Genomic DNA, 15,749 nt, shown 5'->3' on the forward strand with positions numbered 1-15,749 from the left:
GTTTTCTTCTAAGCCGACCGCAATGCACAGCTACACGTTAATTTAATGAAACGGAGAAAACGACAGATATTTTTCTAATTGCATCTTCTCTAAGAAAACCAAACAGCATACCTAAGATGCAATTCTTACAGTTATTTTCGCAAGGCACCTTATTCATCATCAGAGCTATTCTGTCAGTCACACGTACCGACAGCGACTACACCGTCATTAACTTTTCCAACCTCCCCGGCAGCAGCGAAGTGAATACACGTTCAGATAACATTATCATTTAATTTCCTGCACCTGCTCTACAAGCAGCCCTCAGTAATTCACTAGAGCTGCCGCTCCAGCGGTCTCATTTTCTGAAGGGCTCTTGCCAATTAAACCGCTGCCACCGCCACCAGCCCCCCGCCGCACCTCCGGGCTCCGCTCCTCTCCGCTCCCGCCGGCCGCTCCGGGGGGCTCGGCTCCCTCACCCGTCCGGCGCCTCCGTGGCGGCAGCCGCCCGAGCCCTCGGCACCTCGGGCCCGAAGGCGGCAGGACGGGCCGCTGCGTTTCTCTCGGACCCGCTCGGGGTTGCTGGAGGGAGGGTTTCCAACGCCGGGCGGGGGAAGCTAGGCGGGAAGGCAAGCGGGTCGCTCGGCCGGCGGGGCCGGGCGGGGAGCGGCGAGGCGCCGGACCGGGGCGGCAGCGCCGCCGGGCTCCTACCCGCCGCCCCTCGCCCCGGGCTCGGCCGCCCCGTCCCTCCGGGACCCGCCGGCAGCGGCCGGCCCACCGCGGCGAGCGGAGCGAGGGGGCAGGCGCCCGCCGACGCTTCCTCCGCAGCCCCGGGGCGGAGCGGGGCCGGGAGCCCACCGCGACCGAGGGAGCCCTCTGCCGCCGGGCCGGGCCGGGCCGGGCCGGGCCAGCGGCACCTGCGCGGGGCGAAGAGGGGCGAGGCGGCCCGCCGCGGGGACAAGGCGCTGCCCAGCGGGACGGGACGGGACGGGCAGGGCAGGGCAGCCCGACGTCCCCGCCGTCTGCCTGCCCGAGAGCTGCCGCCTCCGCGTTCCCCCTCCCCGGAGGGCACCGCCGGCCGCTTCCCGCCCCTGCCCCGACTCCCGGGTGCCTTCCAGCTGGGCGGGCGTAGGCCACGCCGTACGCCCGCTAATTAAAGTGATCCACGCCAACAGACAGACTGGTTTTTTAAATGTAAAGACCTGCGTGCGATTAATAGGCACGCTCAGCATTGTGGCAATTCGCAACGGTTCAGCCGGTTTGGAAAAAATCACTGCAAATATAGCAGGAGCGTTTTCATTAGCATATACCTGTAGTCACCCACGAACACATACAATGCATTTACACAGTCACCGGCAGATTCCTACGGCACAGAGTGGTGACAGTACATCGAAAGCTTGCTGTGCACATGATGTTTGTATAGGACACAGTCAATGTTGGCAAAAATCAGTGATAAACTTAAATGGCAGTTCGGAAGAAAAAACAAACCCTGCCACAAAACAGCCCAGGAATATTGTAGCGCGTGGGCGCGTGTGAGATGTTTAGCCAATCGACTACAAATAAAGAGTAGCTTACCTTTTAATTTTTATTTTAGCGTGTCCCTCGGAAGCACTGAAAATGCCTGTACAGAGCTGCCGTAGTGCCGAGGAGTTGCTGGAGTGAGTCTCCAAAGAGTGGTAGAGGGGGATGCAGCTCTGTCCTTATTAGTCTCACACAGTGTGACCCTCCCACTCAGCGAGCACAGAATACTCTGCAAGAAAGGACAAACAGCCACCCAGACACAGATTTTACATAATCATACTTGTATATCCCAAGTCCAGTAACAATGTAAGAAATGGGTTTTTTCCTCCTTCCCCCTGCTCACCTCCCCCCCCCAAAAAAACCAGTTCCATAAATTAAACTGCCAGAGCATGAACGCATGAATGAAAGAGTATCTGGTTTCTAGTTGTAAAGAACCAATTATGTACATTAGCACACCGGCAGAAACTAGCTTTTATCACTTAAGTGTAAGCACACATCATCAATTTTATATACTTTATCATAAATTTAAAAATCAGCCACCCAAGTAACCAAGAGAGTGCACCTATTTATGGCACTGATGCTGCAAAGCACAGCAGATCGCTGACATTTGTTTTGCCTTTTAAAATCTCTCATTTACAAACCTGAACGCTCTTGCACTGTAATATCATCTGTCTGTGATGAAATGGTGAGATTGAGCACTGCCACTGGCTCTCATCTGAATGTGTGAAACTGCACTTTTCTCAGGTTCTCCAACTGTGCTTGTGGCAGTTTTCCGTATTGCATTTTAAAGATGTAAACCAGATAGAAGGACGGAGAAAGTAAAACAACTAGAAATAGATACACAGAAGACAGAGAGACTAGGGCTTTAATTAAACACATCTCATTTATACATATCCAAGACATAGTTTATCTTTTTCTAGTAGAATCATTCTGACAGGGGAAAAAAAGGAAGGTGGTGACTATTATATGAAAATTCATTAGCTTAACATCAACTTAGGCCAATTGGTCTTCAGGTCAGAAAATTCATAGGGTTAGCATTTTGCCCTCCCCCCCCCCCCCCCCCCCCCCCAGTTTTGAAAAGTGTTTAAGCATTTCCTCATTTCAACCAAGGTAGCTAGCCAGGATCACCAACAAATCACATGGAAAGACATGATTATCTTTCTGGTTTAAATTTCAAAACAGTTGCTGTTCTTCCCAACTTAGAATCACGACAGAAAGATGAAATTGCAGCTTACGTACATGTCTGCTAGGGTGTTTTATTCCACAACTTTGCCACAGACTTGTGGTGTAACTTTAGGCAAGTCACACTTCTCGCTTGCTCATTCTGTAAATTATAGAAAGTAAAGCTGCCTTACCTCACAGGGTGAGGCGCAAGAGCCCAGTCCTACAGCTGACAAATCATCGGAGCACTCCCTTCCCCTCCCGACTGTTCATTTGATAAAGGCTTCAGTGTTGAGCCCTAAGTCAGTGTTTCAAGCACAGTTACGAGATCCTCAGTTGAAAGACCCTTTGTAAAAGCTCTGCTCCTAGTGAAAGGCATTATCATTTTTGGTTTGAAAAGAACTGCATTTCTCGTTGCTCTCTCAAGCTACAAAATTCGTAAAATCTTTTTGGTTTACTTCATTTTACATGCCCTAAATATCTGGATTCAGCTGTGTTACATGAATATACAGAGTCTTATTAATTTCAGTGAATATAAGTTCTGAATTAGCTAAACATTTTAATTGTTTAACACTTTGCACATACAATCAGTTCTTCCTTGTATTTCTGTCCCTCAAAGTTTCAGTATTGCTCAAAAGTCCAGATTCCAAACTAGGTCTTCATTTCCTGTGAAACAATAATGAAACATAACCCCTAAACCAAGGATGTTGTTCCACTTACTGAGGTATTGACACTCCAAATAGAAAAATAAATATACCTTATTTGGACCATGTCAACTTCAAAACACTCCACATCCGTAGAAAAGTAGTGAGTAGAAGAATTAGAAACAACTACAGCCTTCCCTGGCTAACACATATGCTTCCTGTACTCTGGCCCAGATCTTCAACTAAACAGGATTATGCCAGTTCACATAAATCAAAGGAATTACACCGATTTATACTAGTTGAGGACCTAGACACTAGGGACTGCCACCGTACGTATTTATGGACAACGCTGTTCACATTAATGAATACAGTCTCCAGTATCTAGTGACATGAAAACTGGCAACAAGGAAAACCTTACTGTTTACAAACTTCTGTCACGAACCAAAAAAGGGCTTCTCTCTGTGCCTAAGAAGCAAAGCCACAACTGGCAAAACATCTCTGTTACCATAAACAGCTTAGAAATCCCAACCGCCCGCACTCTTGTTCACCTGCGCACAGTTACCGGTGCACTCCAGAGAAAACATTGTCTATACATTGTCTCATCTCCTTTGTACCCGGGAAGTACTGGAAACACCGATGATAAGAGCTGAAGCACCCACTGCAAATGGACGATACCCCATGTTATCTTTGCACTAACACAGTTTTCCAGCTATCTCAGAGTTTAGCTAAAGCACTTACTTGCACACAGAAGACAGGACTAGACCCGGATCCAGGCAAGAGCCAAGGCAAATACACCAAGAAGCAGAAGAGAAAGAAATTTAAGTTTGAAACCATACTTGGCACAGACGCGCAGAGCACGTTCCATCTCCTGCGCCAAGGGCGAACTGCTCCACTGAACAGCTTTTCCTACAACTGCAGTTGCAGGCAAGATGCAGGGGAAAAAGGTGAGAGGATCGGGGGGCAAAGGGACAGACTTTCTTTTTTTTTTGTAGAAAATTCTTCGTTATTGCCGACACTGACTTTCAACCTTTGTTTCTTTTTCGGCACAATTAGATATCCAAACCAGCCAAGTAGCATAATTCACTCTTGTCTGTGCGGTGCTAACAGATTTGTCTCCATCTCGTTAGTTAGACCCACATTTTTTAACGTGTGTTTCTTATGACAATGCATATGCAGGAATGAAGCTGTAAATGACAAAACTCTTTAAAAGCAGCAGTATTCTATTTGAAATCAGTCTTTTAAAAGGAGATTATTTTGAAACGTCCCTTACCATGCTATTTCTCACTGAATGTAGAGCTTAGTATCTCTGTTCTGTTGCATAAGCCCTTATGTGGGACTGTTCCTTGCCAGATGATCCTTTCTGCCCTCTGCAAGATTTCTCGGTCATGACAGCTGCATTCCGCTGAAGCAATTAAAATATAAATGCTTTTAAATACATTAGACTGAACTACAATGAACTTGGACAACACAGGTGGAATCCCAGCCTTGGGGAAGTTAATGGAAATTTTAACATTGATGTAAATGGGGCAAAAATGTCACTCAGATGAGGGAACTTTGGCAAAAATTACACCAAAAAGGAATTATGTATATGCATGTGCACACACACTAAGCACTCCTAAGCAGCAAAGCCAACAGAAAAGCTGGATGTCACTTCGTATCTTCTATAGGAGAAGAAAAGAGGAAAAAAACCCTACTGCTACTTCTTATTCTGAATACTTAGGAAGCACTCAGATTTTCAGTAAAGGGGCCAAAATAACTGTCAAAAAGATGCAGGGAGAATACTTACCGCTATACTTTTGTGGTATTAGTTGTCTTGGCTCAGACATTTTCTCCACACTCCTGACACTTTATAACATCCCTTAAAATAACCAAGTACTAATACATGTAAAGGTACAGGAAAAAAAAAAGTCCGTACTTTATCTCCAACTCCAATCCCACTGACAATCCCAACCTCAAAAAAATAATGTGGAGGTGTACCATTCATAATGTTTAGTGCTATCTGGTCCTAATATGTTTCCTATTTTTAATAATGTCATTTTAATCCAAAATACATACATTTCGAAGTAAATAAATCAATGTCTTGATCTATTGCTTATATTTACCAGTTGCAAACATGTCAACAGCTGTATCGTATGATTTGTAAAGTATTCATTACCACTCCAGAAAAAAACATTTCTGTGCATATACTACTCTGTAAAGTGTTAGTACAAAAATTCAGTTAAGTTATTCAGACCTGAAATAGTGCTGGATTTGTAGAATTCAGTAAAACATCAGTCCAGTCCAGGCTTAGAGGAACAATGCTAAGATTAATAGTGTCAAAATGTGTATGTCCTTATCTATTAAAAGGCATACTTTACTCTGTCTTCCTATGGATAGAAAAATGCGTGTATATAACCGTACTGCCATACTACAGACAGCTTGCCGCACGTTCTATTGTTTCATGAACGACACAAAGAAATACACAATGAAGAAAAAATTGTGAACATTTACCATTGTTTTTCTTTCTCTTCTTTCTTTCATATGGAATCCATCCTACCCGTAATGCAGGAAATACATGCCTTTTGGTGGCTTTCATATTGTACAAGAAAAAAGTACGTGGTCAAACAGCTGATTAGGGATGAGAAAAGCTGAAAGGTGATTTTCTGAACCAAGTCAAAGCACATCACTTGGCTTGTTTTAGACTGAAGTACCCATATGTCTTTAAAAGTCATTACACATAATGAAAAGATGAAAGCCAGGTTTTAGGCAGCTGTGCTGGGAATTACAGGTGTTTGCCCAATACTTCTGTATGAATATGCTAAAATCCTATGTGCAGTCTGAAAACATCTATAAAGCAGTGAAATATGTTAATTGAAAATTTATATAATGCAAATATTGGGAAAAAAGTGAAGAGCAAAGGAAAAGTATCAGGAAACTTTAAGACCCTACAAACAGACTAGGCTGTATAAGCCCTTCAGGCTTAAAGGGCAACTTTATTTTAGATCAAAAGGCTGAATATGCTATGCTTGTTTTTTTAAATTTCAGGAAGACAAAGCATAGATAGTCCAAGAAATGTCAGTTAAAATTCCATTTTCGATTTTAACAAATATGTCTAAGAATTTACAAGTCTCAGTATTAGCCAGTGTCTCCTACTGTTGTGTCCTTTCTATCCAGCTAATTTGCCCAAGTTTTATTTAAAAATAGAATACTACAATGATAAATAAAGCACTTAAGTCCAGTTATGAGTAGTTTCAAATTCTCAGAAAGTAACTTCTATAAATTCGCCTATGCAAGATTTAACTGATATATGCGACCATCAGTTTTATCAACATAATAGCTACAATTATATTAACACATCCAGGATTCTGAGTTCCTGCAGAGCTACTTACCGTTATGTTATTTTAATGCTCAATTTCAATACTGTCAGGCAACATAAAAATGAAATAATAAAATGACAGGTATTTTATTCATATTTATTGCTGAATAAATAGGCACAATAATCTGGGAAGACAAATTAAGTGCGTATTTAATCTGTATCTCTGCATCCACGTACTTTTTTTGCCTTTCATCTAGGAGTAAACATTCTCAGGATTTAACCAACGTTATACTTTTAAGTCAGCAATTTCACAGATTTATGTAAGCTTGATGTCTGCCTAGAGCTATCTAGTCATGATCTCAGATGTAGATGAACTCTGAATTCAATAGCGTCTAAAGGCTGCAGCTAGAAGCGAGACAGAAGTACGTGCAAAAAAACCAAAAAAAAAACCCACCCAAAAAACCAAACCAAGCTGTTACATGCCCTCTAGAACAGGCCACTGATGATCTAACACATGTTGCAAGTCAACATCCTATGTAACCTTGTGTATATAGGTATTTTGGGGAGCCGAGGAATTTGTGCACTAATAGAAAATGACAGTTGAAAGGAAGAATCTATCAGACTGTGTTTGCATTACTATTTGTATCTTCATGCACTGCAATTCAAATAAATTTTACTGTTTACTAGGAATGCAGAATCAAACACTAGCTCCTAGAAAGGCCAGCATTTAAATAAATGGAAGGTTCTTAAAACAGATGTAGCTGTGTAGTGCATCAAGCATAACATTTGCATCAATCTGTAAATTGTTTATTTTTGGCACATCAAATGTGGTTTGGACATGATGGTTTAATTCAATTTTGGAGCAAGGCCAAGCAATTTAGCATGAACGTGCCATTTTGATGAAGCTTGGAGTAGCTAGGAACTGCTCTGGTTTCTTCCTTTTCCTGGTAAGTAGAATCCAGATATATCCTGTTGGTTATTTCAACTGAGTACTTAACTTAATCTTGCCAATTAGTCATTGACTAATTGTGCTGGAACTGAATATTAGTGCTGGAACCAACCACATTCTAACAACTTAAAGTGGTATCCTGCAACTATTTAGTGAGGCTATATTTTCACTTGCAAAATTATTCATATGCATTTAGAGTTCATGTCTGAATCCTCAGATTCTATAATAATCTATAATTATTACAGCAATAGTATCTGACATAGATACATAGTAAAGAATGTACTTAATCATAAAACTTATGGAGGAAGATGGCCTTAGGCCAAAAATACAAGTTTTACCAAAGGTGACTACATTGTTGCGATGTTACCAGGTTGTATTCAGAGAAGAAAACGAACTTAGGTCCTGCTTGTGCATTAGGGGGAAGACGCTTTGCATGAAGATGCAAAATTTTGTGTTATAAAATTGTCTTCATCCAAATCTTTTCAGAATGAATAATTAGAGCTTGACATGCCTTCAAACCTATTTGGGAAGAAGTACCTTTTGTTCATGTGTTAAAACTACAAGGCCAGATTCCAAAGGAGGAAAAAAAAAAAAAAAAAAAATCTAAATACTCACGAACTGTTTTAGGACCACTTGCTGACACATTCATCAGCAACATTCAGCTTGTCTCTCCTATTGCAATATTATTCCATTTCCCAGAACTTAGAATAGAAGTTATTTCTTTAAGGAACTCTTCATATGTAACAGATACTCCATTTATCCTTAGGGAACTTTAAAATTTACTCCAACGGAGGATTTGACTCCTGAGAATAAAGTCAGAAAAAAAGCTGAAACTGAATAAACTAAGCCTGTTGACAGGAGTGAAAAAAAAAAAAAAAAAAGACTACTCTAACCATAGAATGCCTGTAAGTAGAAGAATACATAACAGAAAACAAGAGCTTGCATCACACACACATTTGTCTTCACACAGGGTTTATCTTCCCCACAGAAGTATTTCTTGTAATGAGGACCTAGGTTTGAATGCCAAATTAGACTAGCCTAGTTCCAAATGACAAAGCTGGCAAGCATTCTTCAGAGTCCTCCTTAGTACTGAGCTTTACTACATAAATCAGTGGGATGTCTGAGTGTATCCCATGGCTGCCTGTGGTACAGCATGGCAACTGCTAGAGGAATGTTCCCTGTGCACTGAGGAAGAAGCCATCTACGTCCAAGCACACTTCTGCAGTTACGGGAGGACAAAGGACTACACATACTCACTTGCTTTGGTGTGTTTCTGCAGTGTGAAGGCCACAGAGTTAGTAAACCAAAAGCAATTTAAACACGAGTTTAAATCCAGCTTTAAGCAGTATCAGTTTAGGCCAAGGGAATCATGGAATTGAGTTATGTTCCTGCCTGCAGATGTAACCAAATAGCAAGTGTGGTGAAACCTGAATGCAAGTCATGTTGTGAGGCACCTGAGATGTCTAAATTAAGGGTGTAATTTCCCTTGGGAAATCCAGATTTGGGTTAAACTGTTCTCTGCAAGTGTCTCTCTCCCTTGATTTTAGAGTGACAGTATTCCTAACTTCAACCTGACAGCTAAGTTTCTGAAGTGAACCTGTGCTTCCTTAAAGGTTTTATAGAATCTGTGGACATCCAACAAGTTTATTTAAACTTGTTTAGTAGGACCAGTACAGCTTTTAGATACCTTTACATAAGGTAGTCTTATATACTTAGAAATACTTACATTCTTTTTATGACTGAAAATTAACTACAAAAATGACCTACACTACCATAACACATTTTTACAATTATGTAAATTGTTCACAAAGTAAATTGGACTGGCTTAGAACAATGCTAGTCTGCATTTGTAATTAAATGAGTCAAATTCTATGTACAGAGGACTGAAATGAATATTCCACAAGCATTGCCTGTAGCAGATACGATTAAATAAGAATTTTCAGTTACATCCATATAAACCCCTTCCATTTACATTCAGAGCAGCTGTCCTCAACAGTTTTATTAACACAAACTTACCTTGGTCTACAGTAAAGGTGTGCATATCCTTTTAAAATATAATCTAATTTTATCATCTAAGAGATGATAAAATTTTAGGTAGTGTTTTCAGTGGATGACTTCCACTCCTGTGATTTTATCAGAATATTAAAGATAAATTTTAAACTTTGTAGAAGAGAGCTCTCAGCTTATATTCTAGATGGTCTCAGGGAGTACTGGTAGTCTTAACTGCTCAGATCCCCACCTTCCTACATTTTCCTTCATGTCATAAGTAGGTTCAGAAGTTTTAAGTACTTCTCAGTCTATGCCGTTGTTGTTATGTTGAGTTCAAACACACTGTCCCACCAAAGCCCCCAATCCTTTGCCTTGCCTGCATGGTGACAGTTTGTGTCTAGACTGGAGAGACAAGGCAAGAAAACCCTGACAAGGAAAAGGGGCAGGACACAGGAAAGATTCTTTGATATTTAGCGCACTGGAGGCCATCACTGCTCACCTGTGTGAGGTAAAATATCTTAAAAAATAAAACATCAAATTAGTTTAGTGATTTATTTCTACTCTGTCTTTGAACTATTTAGTGGTATGACAGTCAGGAGCTGAGGCAGTAAGATAAAATGAAAGAAACAGAAGCTAAAATTAGGATACTAGGGTATCCTTTGACACAGAGTAGCCAGATGGATTGGGCTGGATTCCTTTTCAACTCTTTGTTAAGGCATCAGAAGCTAATTTTGATGAAATCAGATTCACTTAATCTCTTTTGGCATAGACTATTATGCAAGGCAGTTCTTTTTTAGACATTATCAATTTCAGATAATTTTAAGTTTTTCCGTTTAAAAATAAATTGAGATAACAGTGAAATATCATTATATGGTTAATTCCACATGTGTAAGTGGGCATAAACATTAAATAAAGACTATATATCAGACTGAATTAAGGATTTGATCTTGCTTTTCTGATGTATCCAAGGAGTATGCTTTTGATGCCTGAGAAATACATAATCAAGCCATAATCTCCCCCTCTCCCCCCATATTTCAGTAGTATTTACCTCCTTTTTTTCTGAAGTTAAAATCTTTCTTAAAATGTCTTCGTAATTTTGAGACAGTTGAGAAGTGCCTTGAATGATGATTTACTGAAAACCTATCAACATTAAGAACAAGAACACCACAACACAGGAAAAAAAGAAAATAAATAAACTTCACTATTAAAATAATACAATGAGAAAAACCTCTGAAAATAGTTTCATCAACTTAATTGCTAACTAAATAACACTGAAAACAAAAAGAAGTCACTATGGTTAACTTAAAAACTGAAACATTTTTAAGCATCTTCAATAATCCTTATCTAGAAATGAATTTTTGTCATTACTTTTCTTACTGTTTCTCCTGAAACAAACTTTCTCCTCCAGAACTGATACCAGTTCCATTAATGACCTTGCCATCTGCTTCCAGATTTACTTTCTTAGCACAGGGTCATTCTCTCCACTGTTGCCTGTGGGAGACCACTACTATATAACTCCACCCTAGGCTCCCGCTGGAAAGAATGAACGTCTTTCTGCAGATCATGGGAAGTGCTGGTAAGTTATTTTACTTAGAGTGAAATTTTGCCTTCACTGAAGTCGGCGTATGATTTGCTATAAACTTCAGCTGGGCCAGAATTTCACACCTGGTTTCTATTATCTCTCTTTAGTTGCTGTTGCTGTGAGCAAGGAGTATCAGAGGCTTCAATCAAGCTAGGATTTCACTCTAAACTGAAAGAATTACCAACACTTCCCATCATCCTCAGGGAGGAGACAAGAAATAAATATACCAGGATGATAGCACTTGCCAGAAAGGCTTTTGTGGATCCTAGGTTGCACTGCATTTAGTGGTAACAGCATAACTTGAACAATAACAAAGACAACAAAACTTTGCGACCCAGAAACTGGAAAAAATATCTAGAATCTGAGACTTTGCTACCTTCTCATCTGGATTATAATAGAGTCCATATTGGTATGCTGCAGTTAATACAGTATTTTTTTTTTAGTATGGCTGAAGTTCTTCCCTCTGTTTTGCTTCCTCATCCCTTTCCAGCCCTTACTGTGTGTAGATTCCTTATTTTCCTCTCCTGCGGTGGTTCCTGGAGTTCGTGATCTGGGATGTCCAGAGAGACCACCGGTGATCTAGGCAGCTACCTACAGATTAAATGACATCTTTTTCCAGCTGTAATAGAAAGCTAGCTAAATGACATGAAAAAAACAAATTAACAAGAGGAAACCCTTGCCCCTTTTTTCAGCACGTTTTGGATGAGGCTTTGTTATTGTCAGCGTGTTGTTAGGGCCGTGATGTTGGCACCTGACTGCTTGTCGACCAAGCTCTTGAAGTAGAGCTACCTGCACGTTACTCAGGAATTTATCAAATTAAAAGATTTCTCATATCTAAAAGTAGACTTTATAGAAGTTTTAACAAAGTAACTCTTTAACTAAAAGTAGCTCAGCTCTATTAGGTGAAACAGTTTAAATAAAAAGGCTTGAAAACATACCTACTCACCATCCGCTGTACCTTTGCAGGGTAAGTCTTTCCATCCCATTTTCCTGAAAATTCTTGCCGCTTCCAGTTGCTACTTATGTTTCAGAGTCTACCAGGTCTCTCAAAAAGTCTTTTCCTAACTGTCATCACCGAGACTTGGGCTAGGATCTTATCTTTGCTTCAAGAAGCCTTCCTTGACTATAGCTTCATGTTTCTTCCTTGTTTCTCTCTCCCTGTTCCAGCCTGATACTGTTAAAGCTTCTCACAAAATGCTTGACGCTGGAAGGGACTTCAGGACATCATCTGGTCCGACCCCTCTGCTCAAACAGGGCCAGCTAGAGCCAGTTGCCCAGGACCATTTCCAGAGGAGACATTTTCCACCTGGGCACACTCAAGTACTTCCAGAGAAGATTCTGTTCTCCCTCAGAGGAGAGCAGAGGGTCTTGACTTGGCAGCTTCTTTCCTTCCTGATGTCATAATACCTGTCACAACTACTTTGGCTGATTTCTTTCATAATCTAGGCCATAAAATTATATTCAGTCATTTCAGACAAATTCCTAATTTATAGGCGAGCTATATCTCCTCTTTTTGAAAAATATAGGATCTAGTTTTAAATCTATGAAATTATAAAGATTCTACCACATACCTAGGCTAATAGTTGCATATGTAACCATATTTATGTGACTTTTTTTTTTTTCCATGTGCCTTATTTTTCTCAATTTCTCTAGCTTCAGGCTTCAGCCTTTGGATTATGATACGCCTTTATCTGTTAAATATCCTTATGGTATCAGAAGTCTTATTTCCGCGTACAAACTTAGGCTATCCTCAACTCTTCTCCTGAATAACAAAGATGGATTGAGGAGCTTTTCTTTATCTGTTTTTCACTACAAAGCAGTGTGGTTTCATGGTGGCTTTGTTTGTTTGTTTGTTTGTTTTGGTTTTTTTTCCGGAACAATTCCTGCTCACTGACACAAATTAGAAAGATTCTACCATCCAAGCATTCTGCTAACATAATGACATAGTTATAGCATCAATACCTCATAAAGTAGTAACACAGCTACATTACTGTCACTTAGTATTGCTTTCTGTTAAGCCCCATCTTTTTTAGGCCATCACACTGTGCGTGAAGCTATCAACTACCTCTCTTAAAGCATTACAGCTTTCCAAAATGCTGTATACTGCTCGGTAAGCTTAGCCCTGCATTATTTGTTCCTGTAAGTGTAACCTTACATTTGATTTCACTGTATCACCTTTTTCCTGGGCAATCTAAATCACCCTACAAAAATGGACATATAATTATTTCCTACTCAATCATATTCAAGGTAGGAAGCAAGCTATTCACAATGTTTTCTAGCCGAGGAAAGCAAAGCCCTGTGCTCAGTTTAATGACATTTACCTAGAGGTAATGTGATAGTTTTGCAGCAAGCCAGCTGAGCAATCTCCAGGTTTTAAGGGAATGTTCTAACTACGTGTAAGAACATTATTTTTTTGAAAACTGGAAAACTGGAATGGGAAAAGTAGGACTGAAACAAGTTTTGGAGTTGCTTAGCAATACCTCGCCTAACTTGTAATTGCTTATATTTCAAAAACCACTTGATCAATCATTAGTATCATTCAGACCTGCTCTCTCTCTCATACAAGAAGGCGTACCAAGGCCATGCTTGCAGACCTGCTTTATGTACAGAAGCAGTCCAATTCTAACAGCAGTCACATGGAGTACAGATATACCTACAGAGCCCCTGTTGTGAAGGACAACATAGCTAGTAACAACAAAAATCAATGCTTTAGATTTATTTAAAAGTCTACCCTATGGATGTCAGGTGTGTTTAAAGAAAATGCTCATATTTTCAACACATTGGTGTATCGTGTCATTTGTTTGAATGATGCCAAAGTCAGCAAAACTAAAACTCAAATGGAATAAAACCTGCCTAAAGTCATCTGCAATGGCTAGGTCTTCAAAGGTGATCAGCGTAAAACTGCACCTCAGCAAAGATGATGGTGAATGTAATAACAATCATAATATAATGTTCATACATTGTAAAATGTTTTAAAAACCCTATAAAATGCTAGAAAATACCACACACTGAATATGCTATTTAAAAGTGCATAAAAATTAAACGGAACTAATTTCTGAAAGATTAGCAAGTGTAAGTTGATGCTATAGAAAGCAAGGTAAAACATACATACCTGCTAGATGACCAGGAATGCTATAGAGTCCACACAGTGGAGACTATCCCCAAACACGATAAAGTTGAACTGCTACATAGTATAACAAACAAACTGAAAATAAACAACTGATGAAACCAGGTAAGGGAGGGAGCAATTTCAGCAACATCGACAACAGAATTATTTTACCAGTGTAAGAGTAGTGGTATGGTACACTACCAAAATAGTTGTGTAGCTGCAGCAAGTCAGGTCTGAAAGACTCCAAGGAGGGAGACTACAACCTCTCCTGGCAACCTGCTCCACTGCTTGACTGTCCTCCTGGTGAAGAGGTTTCTCCTCATACCCAGTCAGAATGTCTCTCACTTCTGCTTGCGCCCACTGGCATCCTCCCATCGCATACTTCCAGACAGCTCAGTGTCATCTTTTGTGTTGGAAGGCTGCTATTAGGTGTCCTGAAGACTTTTCTTCTCCATGCTGATCAAAGACCAGTTCCATGCCATAAAATACCCTCCTTTAATAACAACTATACTGACACAGAAAGCAAATTCTTTGCAGACTGCATTTGCTCTACATCTTTTATGAAGCCAACATGGAACAAACAATAATTTGGCTATCAACGCATCTGGGTACATATTTTCAACTCTTTTTCACATCAGATTCCCACCAGAGTTTTTCTTTGAGTGACTGAAAACATGCTTTGTGAAATGTCTTGATGTCCTTCGCCCCTACAAACAGGTATGACCTGTGCACCTGATTCTTTTGTGCACTGCTTCTTTCTTCTGGTTAAAACTTTGGAGACATTGAGTGCATTACAGCAAACAGTTACCTTATATAGAGTAAAATTTCTCATGGTCCTTTTTTCTTTGGTGACTATAAGAAAGCAAATGATAACACAGTGAAGAAACAGGAGTGGGAAGTTTATCTTTAATACAAAAGCAAATATACACACAAAATAAATACAAGTACATAATTATTTAAGTGAATATCTGCTTTGCATCATTTTACACAAAATCCACACGTTTCTAGTATTTTGCACTGAAAAATACTGTCTGTATCCCTTTTTTAGTGAATGTTAAAAAGGATCTTAAGATTTAATCATCCAAAACAGTAGAACTTGTTTTGCATTTGCTTATTAGATAACACTTTAGATTACTAGCATGTACAGTATTACTGTGTTGAAGACCTTGTGTGGTAAGAAGCAAAAAAAGCAATTTCACTACAGAAGACTTTTTAATCAAATTAAAACACAATGTAAAACATATGAAATAATAAAAGAAGATAAATGAGAATATGTACTAGCTGCTTCTATAAAAGGGAGATATAAATAAGATGTAGAAAAAATTTTCAGAAACTATCACTTCCATGGCCATTAAATGGTCACATGGCACTTTAGGTATTAAACCAAAATGGACTGGCTTATGAAGGATATACCATATTTTAATAGGCTGTGTCAAAAAGGGGGACTGATCCTGGCAAATGAACTGAGCACTTCAATGACAAAACAAAATGGTTGCTGGAAAAAAAGGAATGAGAACAGACAC

General features: G+C 39.9%; 2 protein-coding genes across 9 annotated transcripts in view; both read right to left on the reverse strand.

The window, feature by feature from the left end:
- The window catches only part of COL19A1 (collagen type XIX alpha 1 chain), a 220,211-nt gene that overhangs the window by 195,260 nt on the left and 9,202 nt on the right, over nt 1–15,749 (reverse strand). Inside the window, exons 3-13 of one of the 8 annotated variants that reach the window (XM_041127248.1) lie at nt 14,230–15,078; nt 12,064–12,559; nt 10,584–10,675; nt 8,804–8,938; nt 8,162–8,349; nt 5,536–5,668; nt 5,089–5,160; nt 3,244–4,704; nt 2,737–2,821; nt 2,139–2,324; nt 1,552–1,726 (exon numbers count right to left, since the gene is read on the reverse strand). The gene's annotated coding sequence lies outside the window, so the exon portion shown is untranslated. Of the gene's footprint in view, nt 1–396; nt 467–499; nt 725–1,551; nt 1,727–2,138; nt 2,325–2,736; nt 2,822–2,852; nt 3,019–3,243; nt 5,161–5,535; nt 5,669–5,792; nt 5,903–8,161; nt 8,350–8,803; nt 8,939–10,583; nt 10,676–12,063; nt 12,560–14,229; nt 15,079–15,749 lie in introns of those variants that run through there. The other 7 variants (XM_041127249.1, XM_030007468.2, XM_041127257.1 and 4 more) reach the window with 7 other exon arrangements.
- LOC115334125 (cuticle collagen 2-like) lies at nt 360–3,982 on the reverse strand. The gene is made up of 3 exons (XM_029997962.1): nt 3,917–3,982; nt 688–1,286; nt 360–558 (listed from the first exon to the last, which is right to left on the reverse strand). The coding sequence occupies exons 1-3, from the start codon at nt 3,980–3,982 to the stop codon at nt 360–362; spliced, it is 864 nt and encodes a 287-aa protein (XP_029853822.1).

The sequence above is a fragment of the Aquila chrysaetos genome, chromosome 2 (assembly GCF_900496995.4).
Source record: "Aquila chrysaetos chrysaetos chromosome 2, bAquChr1.4, whole genome shotgun sequence".
Lineage (NCBI taxonomy): Eukaryota > Metazoa > Chordata > Aves > Accipitriformes > Accipitridae > Aquila > Aquila chrysaetos.

Excerpts from the sequence above, each read along its gene's own strand:
- LOC115334125 (XM_029997962.1), bottom strand. The coding sequence starts at position 3,982 with ATGGGGTATCGTCCATTTGCAGTGGGTGCTTCAGCTCTTATCATCGGT. Across the intron at positions 1,287-3,916 it reads GTGTTTCCAGTACTTCCCGG|GTATATGCTAATGAAAACGC; the intron begins GTACAAAGGAGA and ends GGGTGACTACAG. Across the intron at positions 559-687 it reads CCCGGGGCGAGGGGCGGCGG|CAACCCCGAGCGGGTCCGAG; the intron begins GTAGGAGCCCGG and ends CCCTCCCTCCAG.